At 49.3% G+C, this 16,908-nt stretch overlaps 1 protein-coding gene across 4 annotated transcripts in view; it reads left to right on the top strand.

The window, feature by feature from the left end:
* The window catches only part of IQSEC3 (IQ motif and Sec7 domain ArfGEF 3), a 98,433-nt gene extending 87,540 nt beyond the window's left edge, over positions 1-10,893 (top strand). For 2 of the 4 annotated variants that reach the window (XM_088164660.1, XM_088164661.1), the window contains 4 exons: positions 772-933; positions 1,667-1,759; positions 2,197-2,240; positions 4,436-10,893. In XM_088164660.1, the coding sequence (XP_088020786.1) occupies positions 772-933; positions 1,667-1,759; positions 2,197-2,240; positions 4,436-4,873 (737 nt within the window). In that variant the 3' untranslated portion in view covers positions 4,874-10,893. Of the gene's footprint in view, positions 1-771; positions 934-1,666; positions 1,760-2,196; positions 2,241-2,323; positions 2,404-4,435 lie in introns of all 4 variants that reach the window. The other 2 variants (XM_088164663.1, XM_088164662.1) reach the window with 2 other exon arrangements.
* The last annotated feature ends 6,015 nt before the right edge of the window (positions 10,894-16,908 follow it).

The raw sequence follows: 16,908 nt of genomic DNA, 5'->3' as shown, positions 1-16,908 counted from the left end.
TAGAGGAAGCCCAGTCAAAAGTGTGGCAAGTTCTCTGCACTCTCATGTTCTCCTGATTCTTGGCTGAATCTCCAGTCATCACCTCCCTGCACACAAATCTGATCTTTAAAACGTAAGGCCTTTGCTGTTATATTTTCACTCTCTGGGCATGGCCTTTCATTTACATTCCTGTGTGTTTTGCCTGTGGGGATTACTAAGCAGAGACCTACAAACACACATCTTTCCTTTACCATTCTCTCTGCACAGGGCAGTGAGCTCCCCACCCATGCTGTGCCATCACACCTCCTGTGTTCTCTGCAGATGAAAGGACAGACTGGGGACAGGTCTTGCCACTGTGGATGCAATGGCTTTGACCCCAGAAGACAACCTCTCCTGCTGTATCTCCCACAGGAGAAAAAGTGTCATTGGCCTCATAAACACTGTTTACACTTCCATAGATTGAGAAAGGCTTTACATTCCTTGTGTAAAAAGAACCTGTGCTCAGGTTCCCAAGGTCAGTGCTGAGCTAAAAGTAACTAAGAGCTGGAGTTCTCAGGTTTTGGCAGCACTGTGGTGTTGGTGACTTTTGCCTTGCTGCTGCAGCTTGGTCCTTCTGTTCTCTTGGAGGGCTGCAGTGTTACAGGTTCCCACTGCTGACAATGTGACAAACTCTGGGTGTGAAATTCCATTGGACTCATGCTGAAAACTCTCTGTCCTTCAGATGTACCAGAACAACCTACTACTCCATCAAGAATGCATAACACCTCTTTATTTTGTTGACACATCTTTCAGATTACCCCCATGGTATTACACTGGTGACTCCAGTTTCAGGCTCAGAGAAGAAGCAAGTACTCCACTTCTGTGCTCTGGGTGCTGAGGAAATGCAGAAGTTTGTGGAAGACCTGAAAGAGTCAATAGCAGAAGTGACAGAACTGGAACAGATACGAATTGAATGTAAGGGTCTCTCCTACAATTCACACTCCAGTGCCATCCCACTGCATGTGACTACAGGGGAGAAACAGTAAAGGAAGAGTTCTTCAGGAACAGGGGCAAAGAGGATGAGCAGCACAAGTCTGCACAGGATTGTTCCTGGGTTCACTGATAGGATGAGAAAGCAGTCAGGCTCTTTGATCACTGTCCAGCAGGAGAAATGGAAAGACTTAACTACTTATAATGCTTATGAAACAGGGAGTGTGATAGAGTGGCCTGGAACAGGGAAGCTTAGACTGTCACATCCAGAAGATTCTTCTCTGTCCCACACTCCTTTGACTATGCAAATATGATCTGTAAATAGCTGGGATAGATCTTGTACCTTTAACAGGGCAAGCAATCTGTATCAGTCTGTGCCCTTATACAGACAAGATGGCCATGTAGCCTTTGATGGCCTTTCCATGTACAAACTAATGAGCCAAAGAAGCTCAGCTTCAGTGGTCCCCATCTGTGCAGCACTAGCCAGTCCTGTATAAATGCAGGTCATATGTAGAAGGTCCTATGGAGAGATGTAAATTTCTCCACATGTCAAATCCTCTCCAGTATCTGTTTTCTCTTGGCTGCTCCTCTCTCCCTTCTTGGCACTCACTGGTGACTTCCTTGCATTAATTCTCCTTGTTCACTTCCCATTTTGCTCCTTCAATATGCTGGTGACCTTCCCTCCATCCTCATTTATTTCCATATGTCTGTTTTGCAGGGGAACTGGAGAAACAGCAAGGGACAAAGACTCTCTCCTTAAGGACCAATGGAGCCCAGATGGAACTGCAGTCTAAGCAAGGCTCTCCAACAGGTAAGAGGGTACCCAGAACCCAGCTTATCTTGGTCAAGAAGTGCTGCCTTTACCAATAAGTTCTCACTGATTCCTGTGAGAATAACTGCAAAAAGAAGTGTTCAGTTTTGTATCCTTAAGCCTTGGCCAAATAGTGGAAATATGAGAATGTATACATTCTTCAAATACCCTGGAAAAACCCTTGAAGTCTCATTACCCAATTTATAGCTCTAACACCTGGTAAAGAGGTGTTACTTAGCATGGCTAACTTCTGAAGAACCTGGCCCAGTTTTCTTCCCTGAACAGGTGAAACCTACCCCACTAGCAGCTAACAGGTTGCGAGAGGGTCTGGATTTGCCTTGCACCTCTCCCTTTAACTCTCCAGTCTACCGTGTGAGGGCCAGCTCTTGACTAGAGGGGCAGACCTCATGAGTGAGATCTTTTGTTTTATTTCAAAGGCAAGAAGGATTTGGGGGAGAAGGTCTCGGACAGCACAGTGGAGGTAAGTAGAGTGCAGAGCAGCTGAGGTAAGTAATTCTCTCTCACTTCAGCTCTTCTCACATTCTCTGTTGTTTCTTTTCTCAGGTTTTAATCAATGCCTCCCCAGCCAGACTGACAATTTTACCAATTTCCAGAGATACAATTAAAAGTTACTGCTAGGACGGGTAATACAACTTTCAAATCCAAACTAAACTTCAAAGCATTTTCAATCCGTTTTTATAACTGTAACATCCTTCATGGGCCAGGCTCCCAAACGCTGTGGACTAAACCACCCCACTGCTTCTGGGGAGACTGAGAGCCCCACTAAGGACTTCCCTGACATGCTAACTCCATGCAGCATCACATGCAAATTCCCCACAGCCCAGCTTTCCTGCACAATCTCTGCAGCTCTGTCTCTCCATCCCCCTGAAGGGGATAAAGCATGGCCTTTGTACACCAGACTTTCCTTAGAGCTTCACCTCCCCAGGCAGGGAGCTTGGCTGTCCTGTGTACATCTATCTTTGCAGGAACGTCTAGCATCCAGTGGGTTGCCTATTTCTTCACAGACACCCATACTCCCACTGCCTGTGAGGAAACAGGAAAATGCAATCTTCACACTGAAAATCTTATCAACTACTTTCTACTCTTTCTCCGTCTGGAATATCTCCATTGTCCTGAACCTGCCCTTTTCCAGGGTAGTTCTTTCCCCTCTTGTCAACATACATTTACTTGAAGAATTCAGCTTCTCTGTGGGGAGTAGGTGCTGCTTCTTTTCCCTGGAGAGCACCCTATTTCCCTGCAGATACCCCCTTCCTGGGAAAGGTGCCTCTGCCAGCCAGTTTCCTATTCCTGTTGGGAGAAGTGTCTCCCTGTATAGAACGGCTTCCATGTATCCTAATGTCACTGGCACTTCATGCCAGATTTTCCTGTGGGATGTTCAACCACCTGAATGTATTGGCACAATATTGTGTCCTGCTGTGCAGTGAGTCTGAGCAACCTCCACGCCTGGACAGGGACAGACAGCTCATCCTTGTTCCAGCATGGTGGGGAGCTTGGTCACTTCACAGCTTCTCCTTCCCAATTGCTGGTGCTGCTGCTGATTGTGCCAGACCCTCAGGGCAGCCCAGTGTCCCATCTGTACCCCTGCCTGGCTGGAAGTGCCAACCTGTGAGCACTTGTTTCCTACCCAGGGCTTGTCACTTGACTGACATTCTGTTTTGAGCCAGCAACGTAGCTCTGGTTTGGGGTCTGCATCAGCCTCCTTGCCAGGAAGAACTATAACTTCATCCATCATTTGGGAAGCATTATTTTCCTGCTGCACTTCCCCTGATAGGGACCTCCAGTCCAGGCCAGTTCCTCCTTTTCAGACTGGTCTCAGTGAGCTCCCTTATTTGAGTCCATTATCAGCATCTCAATGTGGAAACCCTGACCACCTCCTGCTTCCCTACCTGCTTTCAGCTGACCAAGTATTACTCTGCCAGCAGAGGAGCTTTTCCATTTCTCTGAGATTATCTAATCTGCTGCCATTTCATCACGAATTTCTTTTATCATTGTATGAGCTAGATGGGCATTTTTTGTTTCTTTTTTCTTTTTTTGAAAATCATTTCCTTTCACTGACAAACCATCAAGTGGATCAGAGGGAGCTGCCTTTTGCTAGACTGTGTCAGGTTTCTGTTTTTTCCTTTGTAAACAGATTAGCCAGTCATGTGGTGTACCTTCCTACTTAGAAAGGCAGGGAGCTGGGAAAGGCTTGGGTTTCTCTGTCACTGTCTATCTCAGATTCAGCTGCTGTCATTTTGCTGAAAGTACAGCCTCGATTATCTGAAACCTTGTGGTCTGGTCCCCCTCTCCTTTTTGCTGCCGGGGACAAAGGCATGACCTCGAGGTCTGTTCATTACCATGAGAATTCACGGACACTTCCACTCCTAGAGTCGATTTGTGTTCCCTGTGCTGTTTGGATAATCAAAGTTGCGCTGCATTTGGGAACGCAGGCTCTGTTGTCTTTGACACGATGGAAAGGACAGGGACACTTAGGCTAGATGGGGACAATGGGGCTGTTGAGGGGGACTGTGCAGCCAGGGTTGTGCCTATTCTGGATTTTCGAGGGAGGGATGAATGCATGTGAGGTCTTCTGGTGGCGGGGTTCAGGGCAGCCAGTAGCAGCAGATGGGAAAAGTCTTGTAACATTTAATGCTTCTTTGGCTGTTTCTAAACTAGGTGTCAATTCACAACAGGCTTCAAACGTACCAGCACAACTCCGCCCTGGGGCCCGAGAGTGGAATGCAGCCCAGCATGCGTCTTAACATGCCACGGGAGCGGCTGGAGACAGCACTGGTGCCCTCACACCCTGCCTCAGCAGGGACACTTGTACAGTGCCAGCAGATTGTCAAGGTCATTGTCTTGGACAAGCCGTGCCTCGCTCGGATGGAGCCGGCCCTCAACCAGACTCTGACACGCTATGTCACCTCTGACTCCTGCACCTCCACCCCCTGGCGTGCTGTGGGCAGTGGGCTCCCTGGGACCCCGGTCAAGCTGGTCAATCAGCCTCCCCTGCCCCCTCCACCCCCTCCCTACAACCATCCCCACCAGTATTGTCCCCCCAGCTCGCTGCTTCAGAGGCGCAGGTATTCCAGTGGCTCACGCAGCCTCGTGTAGCCACAGCACCAGCACCAAACAGCACAGACTTCCCCACTTCCCTTCCCCACCGCCTCCCAGGGACCCTTTCTGCCTACAGAGATCTAGTTTGTGATTTATTTTTTAGTAAAATGAGAAGAAAAGAAAAAAAAAAAAAAAGCCAACTGACCTAAGTCTTACCCTGTCTCCCCTCGAGATGATGCTGTTTGTGAGGAGCCATCTATAGAAACTGCCAGCCTCCATGCTCACATTCCCTGACACCCTGCCAGCCCCACTGGCTCTGTGCTCGTGCTGTCCCCATGTAGCACTTTGCTGCCCTGTTCCCCAGAGGTTTGATGACCTGCTGCTTTCTAGGCACCGTTGTCTTCCTTTTCCTACTCCTCGACTTCCTTTCCTGCCTTGCATTTACCTGGCCACAGGTTTGTACCCACCCTGAAACTTCGGAGAGAAACGGACTCACCCAAGCCAAGGACCGACCTTGGGGCACTCCTGGGGGTGGAGTTCTCCCTGCCACCCTGGCTGCCGCCTGCTGAGCTGGAGTGAGAACTTGCACCACTTGCCACGCTTCCTCCTCATCCTCTCCAAGTATCATCTCCTCGCAGCAGCCGGTTCCAAAGGAAGGAGTGCACGAGTGGAAGAGAGGACATGGGGGGACTGTCCTGAGCTGCAGTACAACACAAAGATGGCCTCACTGAACACCAAAACTTTTTCTGTTGTCATGTTGGAGCATTGTACCAGAGACCTCTGCTGAGACCTAGCAGACCTCACCACGTGTAAATACACCTGTATGGTAGCATATGTATGAGCATGCTTACTAAGGAAACACCAAGCAGTTCTGAGGGAGCAGAAGGGAGGGCTTCAGTCCAGGGATCTTCCTGGAATGGATGTGTACTTTTCCAAAGAGATGGCACTGAGAGGTGCCCTCCCACCTCAACACACTCACACACACACACACACACACACACACACACACACACACACACGACTGTCTTCTCTAAAACAGACCCACCTCTGCTTTCCTTCTTCCTGCTTCTGGTTTTGTTCCCTGCCCACCTGCATTTTTGTACTCTGAAAGCAAAGCTGAGTGTCACCTTCACCTTTCTGGGGTGAAGTTTTCCATTCACTTGGGCTCTTCCACCTGTGTTAGAGGGAAGGGACTTTTTGGACACCACTGATGTGAGGTCCCATCTGTATCTCTTGCCTGGCTGTATTCTTACCTCCATCAGCCCTTCCTGTAAGAAAGCTGCCCAGATACCAGGCTCCAAGGCCTCTTCTCTCTCCCTCTCTATCTCAGCTTCAAAGTGAGAGGAGGGGCAGATCCTGAGATAGACATGACAGCTCAGCTCCTCTTCTTTATTGGGGACATTGATGTGAAGGAAGACAGCATTAAAAATGGGCTGTAGATGTATTTTTAGAAAAAAAAATCTCTTTGTGCAGTAGGGAGGGGAAGGTATTAATTAGCTTAAAGGCTTTGGTCTCACTCATTCTATCTCCCTTCAAGGTTTAAGAAGATCAACTTTAGGATTCTAAAATAGGACAGAACGCCTTTTAGGGCCTTTATTTTTATTTTATTTTATGAGAGAAAGACAGAAATGCTCTTCCTTCCCATGCGAGGCTGAGACATGAGCAGTGGGTGCTGATGATGCAATGGTAGGGTGAGGAATGGCAGGATTTGTTGCCAGTAGTGGGGATGTGCAAAATGTCAGGAAAAGGGGGACAGTGAAGACAGAAGCAGAAAACTTTTTTTTAACCTTGTGGGGTAAAAGCCACACAGCAATTCCCTTAGGGGCTGTGCCAGCGTGCTCATCTCTGGGGCCAGTGCCAGTGACAAAAGGCACAGTGCATCAGGGACAGGCTCCCCTCAGTGCTCCCTGGATGCTTGCTGGCTGTGCTGGAATGTTCAGGGAGAGAGTTCCCACGTGTGACCTGGGCAGAAGCCCAGCTGGAGTTAGGGAATCAGACAGGGGCTGGAGTGACTGGTCTCCTGCACTTGGCCAGCCCCTCCAGGGCAGGAGCCTGCTCACTTCCAGGTGCCCCTGTGTCTGAGCCTGACCCACGGATCCAGCTGTGCCCAGAGGTCTGACTTGTTTGCTTACCTGGGCATCAAGCTGCCACTTTTATCTGTGATAGCAAGGGGAGTCCACAAGCACAGCCTCAGGGAAGACTGCAGAAGCAGATGACAGAAAAGATTGTAAGAAAACCCTGAATAGAAGCCCAGTCTCCCTCTGGACCAGAGAAGCTTACTCCTAGCCAGCTCCCCAGGGCAGTTTGGATGCTCCACATCTGGAACTGGATGCTGGGAGAGGTCCTCACCCCTGGCCAGGGCTCAGCCCCTCACCCCCCAGCCAGCTGTAAGGCACAGCTGGTCTGGTCTGCTGCTGACTCCCTCCAGGGAGCCCCTGCTGCCTCACAGCAGCCAGAGCCTCATCTGAGCTGCCCGTAGCTTCCCAAGAAAGCATGTGTGGCATCTGCCATTGTCTGGTCAATGCAGTGTGTGGCTGCTGTTGTGTTTGCTCACTGCTGCAGTGGAATGGGTGTCCAGGAGGCACTGGCACTGTCCCCCCTTCCCAGTAGTTATTTCACTGTCTGAGAGGAATGGCAGTATTAGTTCAGGGTTTTTCCAGAGTGCAGTGAGCCAGTGAAGCTCTGTGTGTGTGTTAAAATAAATTAGATTTTACTTGACGTTTAACACAAAGTGACAACAGCAAAAAACCTTAAGATACTTGAGGAAATAATTTTTGTAGATAAAATATTTATAACAATGCCTATGAAGTTCCTACAAGAGATGTTTGCTGCTTTAATAATTGATTGGGAGAGCTACAAGAATCTAAAGAGGAAATAAGGAAACTGCCTTGAGACTCCCTTCTCCATGGTAGATGAAGGGTAGAAGTGAGTGAACTGAAGTGCTGTGGTACCTGAGGCACAGAATTCTCTCAGGGCAAGCTGGTTCTGCTTCCCTGACCTTGCAAAGGCTCCTGCTGGCCTTGAGCTTTGGACAGAGAAGCAAAGGTAGATAACCCTTGCTGTCTTCTAGCCTGCTGGCTACCACATCTTCTGTTGGGTTTAGCTGGAGAGGCACAAAACTACTCTGTTCCAGGTTGTCATGGAACAGGTTGGTCAAAATTCCACTGTGGAGCCAAGCCCTTTGGACTTCACTTCAAAATACAGATTCTTTTTTTTTTTTTCTAGGAAGGTTGGTCTCGAAGGATAACAAGCACTTTAAAACATATCTGCACCTCGTCTGATCTATTGTATTGTCTGCTCCCACAGTCCTCCCACACTGCAGTGAGACACAGACTCAGCTTAGCTGTACAGCTGTGAACAGACACCCTTGCACACAGACTGTCAGGGTGCAGGCTAGAAGGAGCATCTCAGTGACAACCTAGTGAAGGACAAAATGTGTACCACAGCCCACCTGGAGGGACCAGCCCAAAGGAAAATCACCAGCTCTTGACAGCAGTGATTCTGATCATGAACCTAGCACAATCTTTCAGGTGGAGGAGTCTGGCAGGGAGCTGCTGCAGAGATTAGCTCAACCCAAATGAACCAGTGTCTTTTTGCTGCCAAATTCATGCCCTTCTATATTAAAAAGGAGTGGGGGGAGAGAGAAAACAGAAACCTCGTGAAAAGTGTTCTGCAGTGAGTGTTGGGTAGTCAGTGGCCAGATGAGAAGGTGGCTTTGCTGAACAGTAGGAGAGACTGAGCTGTGTTACATCAGGCTCTATCCTGATGCTTCCTCATGCTGGTGCAGGCCCAGTGAAATTAATCTGTTTGTACCAATAGCAAAGGAATGGGGAAATGTGACAGGAGAATTGAGCCTTGCAAACAATTTGGGTTTAATGCAGTGTTTTTCTGCTGCTGTAGTAATTTTTAATGTCAAAGTCTTGGCTGCTGGGTTAGCAACACTTAGTGCTTTCACAAGGCTTTCAAAGCATCCCACTGTTCATATTTTCTCTCCTTCCTATAGATGAAAGGTGTGGGTATGGTCCACAACCTGAATTTCATCAATACTCATACTGAAAGGTACCACCAGATTTGGAACATTTGAGGGCCTCCAAGCTGTTAGGGGTTTGAGTTTTGTTGCATGTTTCTCAGAAGGCTCAACCCACAACTATGTGCACACGTTTCTGAGGTTTCCAAAACCAATCTGAGCCCTAAACCAAGGATGCTGCTGCTTGGCAGAGTCTCTGCTTTGAAATGCAAGTTGCTGAGCAAGCCCCCCCCCCCTGTCTCCCACCCCACCAGCTGCCTCACTGTGGTAGTGTAGGCTCCAGGGACTGCCAGCAGTGTTTTGTGAGCTAGAGCTGTCCTTGTCCTCTCGTTCACCACCATGCCTGGGACAGCAGCTTTGAAGTCACCCAGCTCTTCAACACTAGTCACGACCCCATCTGAATGTGTCTTTTTAAAATCTAACAACAGAAGTGTTACCTGTGCATAGGCTTTTGAAAGCACCTGTCTGTCTGTATTTGTCTCCTGCTGTAAATATCACCAACAAAAGTTTCCTTTGGGAAAAGTGGTGTGGTCACACCTAGCAAAGAGTCCAAATGGCTAATATTTTGTAACAAACATAACAAAAAATAGATCAGAGGTATTTTATCTGTTCAATCAATAGAGTTTTAGAAATTATATTGAGATAATGTCACTTGTGCTCCAATGTCTTCTTTGCCTCAGCCCCTGCCCCGGTGTCCCTGGGCTCCTGCAGCGTGTGCAGCCACGCATCAAGGGATGCTCCCATGGAGTGCTGAGCATCCTGGATTCCTGCTGGCCTCGGGGGCAGCCTGCTCAGTGCTCAGGCTCCCAGAGGAAAGCAGGAAGCAATAAACTTGTTCAGGAGGTGGCAACTTAATTGTGAAATTCAGCCCTGCAGTGAGGCAGAGAGGAAAACGGTGAGGGGGAAGGGAGAGCCCTTCTGGGGCACAGCTCGTTGCTGTGCATCTTGCTGGATGCTCTCTGTGCAGGCTGCACCTCTGGGGAGGGAGGCCAGCACAGCCTTGCAGAGCACTCCCTGCCTGTGCCTGTGGCCACACGGGAACCCGTGCACCAGAGAGCAGCACCCACCGTGGGGCAGTGCTCACAGCACGGCCAGCACACAGGACTACACCTCAGAGAGAGTGTAGGCACCTCTACAGGACATGCTGGGCAAAACTATGGGGCACAGGCACCGTGTGCTGCCTGAGCAGGACAGCTGTGCTGGCCACAGCGTCACCACTGCAGCACAACTCACCAGCTACACAGGCTCAGCCCTGGGGAACATTTGGATGGGAGACACGTAAGGAAAATTACATTTCTCGTGCAGATCAGATATGAGTGCATATTTACACAAAGCGTGACCCCAAGGTTAATGAAGCTGACCTTTGAGAGAGAATCAAGCACGTGCACACAAAGCAAGCTCTCCTCTCCAAAGCCATGGGTGGGGGAAGGCAAGCTACATCTCTGCAGCTGGGTCCAGTAAATGCTGCATTCAGATTGCACCTGCTAAAAAAAAAACCTGTCTAGAGGTTGCAAATTCTTTGCTGGCTTCAAAGAATCCCTTAGATCCCCAGGCCCACCATGAAACACTTGGGAGGACAGAAAGCCCTCCCAGACACAGACAGGATATTTCCAGGAATTCAGAGGCTTCCATTTATGTTTTTGTGTGCCACGGATATATTACAAATCAGCCCAACACAAACAGGCATTTTCTAAGATGTTTTGAAACAGAAGATTATTAAAGTTCCTGGCTGATGTTCAGATCATACACCTGGCTGTAAAGCAAAGATGAAAGCAATAAAACCGGATTGTCTGTATGTGAAATACTCCTCACTTGCTCCAATGTACTGATACTATTATTAATTGGAAGATGGCAAGTGTCTGTGGGAAGGATACTATGTAGACATATATAGGTAGTGCTGGTACAAAGGATTACAACCCAAAAAGCAAATACCACAATTGTCACAGTGCATCTGTACCCTGTTATATCTATACAGCATCCATTATGTGCAATAACTGATACATAGTGTGGTTGGAATTGATCAAAATACACTGCTCTTTTCCACAGAGAATCTTGAGATGCAATTTTTCTCTGAGACTTTTCAGATGGACTTTCAGTTAATCACATTCCTCAAATGCTTTGCTCTAAGTGGGTTCTATCTGCCCTGTAAAGCAAAATGCAGCCTTGCCACTGAACTCAGCGCTTCCCTGCCTGCTTGGAAGGTGCTGCCTCCGGGGTCAGAGACCCATCCCAGTGCCTGCACACAGAGGGGAGTGCTCTGGGAGCAGTGTGGTGGCAGGAAGGCCACCACAAACCCAGAGCTGCCACGTGCCTGCAGTGTCACTGTTGTGTGCAGGTCATCATGGGGTGCTCTGTGCTGAAAGGGGGTGCCTGGGGCACAGCTGATCAGAGTCAGGCTCCACCATTCCCCACAGATCGAGGTTTCCTGTCATCACCAGCTGATGGGGAAGACGTGCCCCTCTGTAAAATCACTGCCCAGATCCCTCATTCAGCAGCCTGGAGTCATGTACATATACCTGGGAAAGGTGGCTGAAAATAAGCAGGTGCCTCAAGGATGATGGTGCATGGTTAGCAGGGCTGTGGGATTTTACCAGTTTGGGAACTCTGTCATACTTAGTGGGTCTTGGAGCAACTTTTCTGCAGCTAACTGAGGTAAAAAGCTGTCAGAGGAGCTGTTTTCTATCTTAAACCATACAATCCATGAGCTGGGAATGTTCTCGGGTATGTAGGGCAGGATCTTATTTTTTACAGCACCCATGCTCCAGCCTTGGGATCTTACAGTGTGGCACAGCTATCAATGAATTTTTTGAAAACAAGAATCCTGTCTTCCTAATCCTTATTCCTCATTAAGGGTATGGTGCCCCAAACAATATCGAGTTCATTAGAAAAAAAAAACAAAACCAAAAGCAAACAACAAACACAGGGAACAGAAGGATCTTTTTCCACAGGAGTGTAGGACCAAAGCTGTAGCAGTAAAAACAGTTAGAGTGATATATACCCATCCTGATATTCTATGTACATCTTTCTATTCCCTCCCATTGTGAAAGGCTTAACTTTTCAGTACATTTTTTTTTAATCTTGTGGATTAATCTCAGGCAGCAACTAAGTACCTTGCAGCTGCTTGCTCTCTTCCCCCCGCCACTCTTGGAGGAATAGGGATGAGATCAGAGAAAGGTAAAACTTGTGGGTGGAGATAAGAATTGTTTAATACCCAAAATAATAATAATAATAATGGAAATGAGGGAAATATGCACAATGCAATTGTTCACCACCCACTGACCAATGTCAGCCCATCCCCCAGCAGTGATCAGCAGCTCCCAGCCAGTTCCCCCCAGTTTCTGTATGAGACATGAAGTGCTATGGTTTGGAATATCCCTTTGGCCAGTTCAGACCAGCTGTCCTGGCCATGCTCCCTCCCAGCTTCTTGTGCCACTCCTCACTGGCAGAGAATGAGACCCTTAATTTAGGGTAAGCACTACTTAGCTACAATTAAAACATCAGGGTGTTATCAACATTATTCTCATAGTAAATCCAAAACACAGCACTCTATGAGGCCACATGAACGAGGGCAGAATTATCTTCCCTTTCTAAAAGGAAAGGAAAGAACCCATCTCCTGGGATCTGACCTCAGCCCTCAGTCTCAGCTCACAGCTTCTGGCATCCCTGGTGAAAAGGACAACCCATCCAGCAGCTCAGGACATGCAGCCAGGAAAGAAATGTGCAAGGGAAAAGCCAGAGCCCTATTTAAATAGCTTGTTCAAAGATAAAACCCCAGCCATCTGTTAACTTGTCCTAGAAGAGGCAGGGCTATAATAATTAGCACAGGGAAAGGCTGCAGAGATGCCAGTGAAAAAAAACCCCAGCACTTTGCTAACATTTTGCACAGGTCTGCCATGAATGAAGTGGGAAGAAGGAGAAGGAGCTAACAAATACAAAAGAAGAAAGATCACTGTATTTCTCCACAGCAGACACTGCTGGCAGTGTGGGACAGAAGCTTTCCAAGGGCTGCAGGATGCTTTGGGCTGGTGCAATTTGGCACTCAGCATCCCAAGAGCAGGTGCTGCCACGGGGGATTGGCAGCAGCCGATCTCGCTCAGACCCCGAGGCTCTGCCCAGCAGAGGAGTCCCCACAGCTGGAGGGTCGTCCTGGGGTCTAGGGTGCTGCCAGGGATGGGGACAGTCCCCACGGTGCTGGGTGCACGGGATCCCCACCAGGCAGTGGCTGGGATACTGTCAGAGGGGCTGGGCTGCCCATTTGTATAAAAATTACCATTTAAATAGTGCTGGCTAATACAGACCTGCCCTCCACTCCCAAAGAAAGAGCCCACTCTTTCTTCTCAGAGCTTAAAACATCTGGAAACTCCTGTAATACATGAGTGCAACCTGACGGTGGCACCTGACCCAGTGCTTGGATACACTCCCTGGTGCCAAGGCAAGTGCCCAGTGGTGGGATACCCCCAGTGGTGGGATATTCTGTTGTGGGATACCCCCTGTACCCTGGGCTTGCAGAGCCGCCTGGTCTCCCATTCCCTGTAGAAGTGCCCCTCCGACAGCCACTCCGGTGTCACTGAGCCTCGCCACCCGGGTGACTGGGGCTGTGACAGCTGCTCTGTCACCACCTCCCCCAGGAGCATCACGCTGAAGTTCCCCTCACAGAGCTGAAAAGCCGCTTTAAAATAAGAATCTTGGATTATAACTCCTAATCCCTTCATTTGCAGTAAGTGCAGAGAGGGAACAGAGATGTCAGATCTCTTTCTCTCCCCCCCTGCAGGACCAAACGCGCTTCAAAAAAACATCAGAGCATTTGTGCCACGGGCTGGGAAAGCAGAGACCCAGAGGGACTGCTTGGCCAGGGCATGGCAGCACCATCAGGAGGGCGGGGAGAAGCAGACAGGGATTTTGTCCCTCTCCAACCAGGCACAGTCATGCCGCTGCATCTCTTGCCCTCCTTCACACCTAGGAGTTATTTTTAAAGCCGTGTCAGTCAGCTCTGGCGTGTGCTGGAGGGGGATGCACGGAAAGGAGGGTGGTGGGAGGATGGGCCCAGCCACTCAGACAGGAGCCAACGGTGTCCCAAAGGCACACGGGCTCCCTGGGGACGGGCAGAAAGCAGGGCAGGGAGCCAGCACTGCCTGTGTGCTGAAACAGGGGGCACAGGTCCTGCCCTCGTCACCCCAGGGCTGATGTAGCCCCAGGGCTGTGTAAGGGGCTCTGGAGCCACTGAGCACACAGCAGGCAGTGCTCTTTGGGCTGATGGCAAGGGATGAGTTTACACAATAGAACCTTTTATCTGGAGAGATATGGAGTGGGGTTTTTTTCTGAATCTGGGTCAGCACAAAACTAGCAGGTGCTTTTCTTTATGGGGTCAGTGCAGGATATTTGTACTTCCCTCAACAGCATGATGCAATGCAAACTGGCCAAGAGTCTTCCCCAAGCCACGCAGCCCTCAAAGGGAGAAAAACATCCAGCTGTGCCACCATGCCCTGCTCTGCAGTGGACCCCGGGCTTGTGGGAGATGCAGTGATCAGGCAGCAGTGCCCCCAGCAGTTTACCTGCCCCTGTGTCCTGGCTATGGGACCCTCGGGGGCCAGCCTGCTCCCCATATCCTCACACCAGTGATTCAGACAAGTCCCATCCTCGTGAGTTGTTTTTTCCATTTGGAAGCAGAAACACCTCGACTGCCCAGGATAAATCCCTCCATGACCAGTCTGCACAGGGCTGCAGCTGAGGGGGTGAGGGCTGCTTGTCCCCAGGAGCTGTGGTGGGGACACATGCCACCCCACGAGGGCCTGTGGCTGGTCCCTAGGGCTGCAGTGAATGCTGGTGACGTTTTCTTGGCAGCACAGTGGCATCATGCTGGGCTGTCAGGAGGCATCTCCATCAGCATCACAGCTGTCAGGTATCTGCACGGGGAGCACTAACCTCTCCTGAGCATCTCCAGATATGGACACTTCCTGGCTGACAGCCCCACAGGGATGATGGACACACACTTGTCAGGAGCCCCACACAGTGGGGCAGTGCTGCCTCAGCCAGGGCTGCAGTGGGGATGCTGGGTTGCACCCCATCCCCTGCTGTGTTTTATGGGCACACCATGTGGCCTCCAGTGCCAGCAGCCACCCAGAGCTGAGCACCATGCCTCATGCTCAGCTGCTGAGGAAGGCAGGCAGTGCTTGGTGAAAGCTGGTAGCCTTCAGTACAAGCCAAACCACAGTGGCTATGTCCAGTCAGTGATGCAGACCCCTCCTCATTTGGTCATCACCACCAAATGCAATCAGGATCCTTCAGTCCCAAGAGAAGCCCCGTGGAACAGGCAATGGACAAAGAGAAATTGCTCATCCAGAATGACACCAGCTTTAAGGGCACCCTGATGCACAGCACAGCTCCTCTCAACACAGCATTTAATAGAGCTGTGGAGACACTACGAGCTGCACAGTGGCTGGCCAGCCAAAGCCTTGCAGTGCCACATGCACAGGCATTTATCCTGTCATGGACATGGCACAAGTCTTTTACAAAGAGCTCCTCTCTCCCAAGGGAGAAGATCACACCTGGATTTCCAGGGAAAGCAGCTCCAGAAAAATCCTGCCTTTCTCATGGCCCATGTCACCCCCTGCTGCAGCAGAGGATGGTGGCAGTGGCATTTATTTTATATTTTGCAGGCCTCAGGAAAAAGAGGATTTCAGAGGGATTTGAACACAGGTCCCTAAATAGCTCCTCAGAATTAAGAAGTTTCATAAAGGATTATTTCAAGCAGCTGCCTATGGTGGGAGGGAGGGGCTGGCAGGTGCTGGGGAGGTGAGGGCACAGAGAAAAGGCAGGAGTGCTGTAGGTGAGCACAGGGGAGCACAATCCCCTTCTGAACCACAGCAGTGAGGAGAGGGGAACATTCCACACCCTGGCTCTGTATCCTCTCTTCTGGGTGAGTCAGGAGGAATGTGGAGCAGAGGGGTGGCCAGCAGATGTGGTGGGAACAGGACAAAAATCAGTTCTTAGTCAATGAACAGATATGGCTGCTTTAACAGACCCACCCACAGTGACATTTCAGAGGTGTGGGATGAGCTTAAGGGGATCCATCAACATCCCTGATTTCTCACTAGATGGAAAACCTGTGCATGGAGGTGGGAATGCTCTTCTAATTCTAAGGATGGGATGAATTTGAAACACTGGAGAAGGGGATCACTCCATCAGACAGAGCTTGACTAAGGGCAAATTCCTACCTGCAAGATTATGCATGCCAGACTTCACAGATCCAAATATTCAGGGTGGAAATAACACAGTGCAAAACCAGGAAAGGCCACAAAATCTCTCAGAACAGGCACAGCTCTGTGCACACTGGTGGAATATAGGTTGAAATGTCTTTCTAGTAATACCAGGAGATAGTGTTCCTTGGCACAGCATTTTCTGGTGCAAAGAGGAAGAGAAATATCTGGAACTTCATTATGATTTTGATATTGGGATGGAAATTGGGACTGGATCTTGTGAAAAGCTGGGGTCCTCGGTGGGATCCTGAGCTCCAGCTTTAGTAGGCAGAAGTGTTGAGCATGTACACAGCAAGAGGTTAAGCTACAGGCACACAGGAAGAAGTTCTAAGCTGGAAGGAGAGCACATGAGAGAAGAAAGAGAGACTGGTGATAATAGAAGAGATAAAAATGAGGAAAGAAGAGAAAGGAGAAGAGAAAGGAGGGAGAGATTAATTTCACAGTAGTGGAACTGAGAAAGCAGGAGGAAGAAAGCTGAGGTAGATAATTTCCACTGGACAAATGATTGTGAGGAAGGACTGAGGCAAGAGAACAAAAAAGAGCAGAGCAGGAGAGAGTGCAAAGGAGAAGGTCTCAAGCAGAAAACTGAGCAAATGGTTGAATCTCATCAAATATTGTTATTATGAGCTACCCCTGCTGCTACATCTGGAACGATGTGCCACAGGAAAGGCCACAGGTCAGAGAGATGCTATGGCTAAAATCCTAGCAAGCAGGAATTGGGGGTTTAGAGATTTCCTCAGCAACCAGGGAAAGAACTTTGTTTCCTGGACCCTTTCTTCTCCACTCCCCTGGAGGAACAACCTTTGAAC

This window comes from Sturnus vulgaris, chromosome 5 (genome assembly GCF_052056855.1).
Source record: "Sturnus vulgaris isolate bStuVul1 chromosome 5, bStuVul1.hap1, whole genome shotgun sequence".
Classification (NCBI taxonomy): Eukaryota; Metazoa; Chordata; class Aves; order Passeriformes; family Sturnidae; genus Sturnus; species Sturnus vulgaris.
The sequence above is the reverse complement of the archived record's forward strand: the minus strand, read 5'-3'. Positions and strand labels throughout refer to the sequence as shown.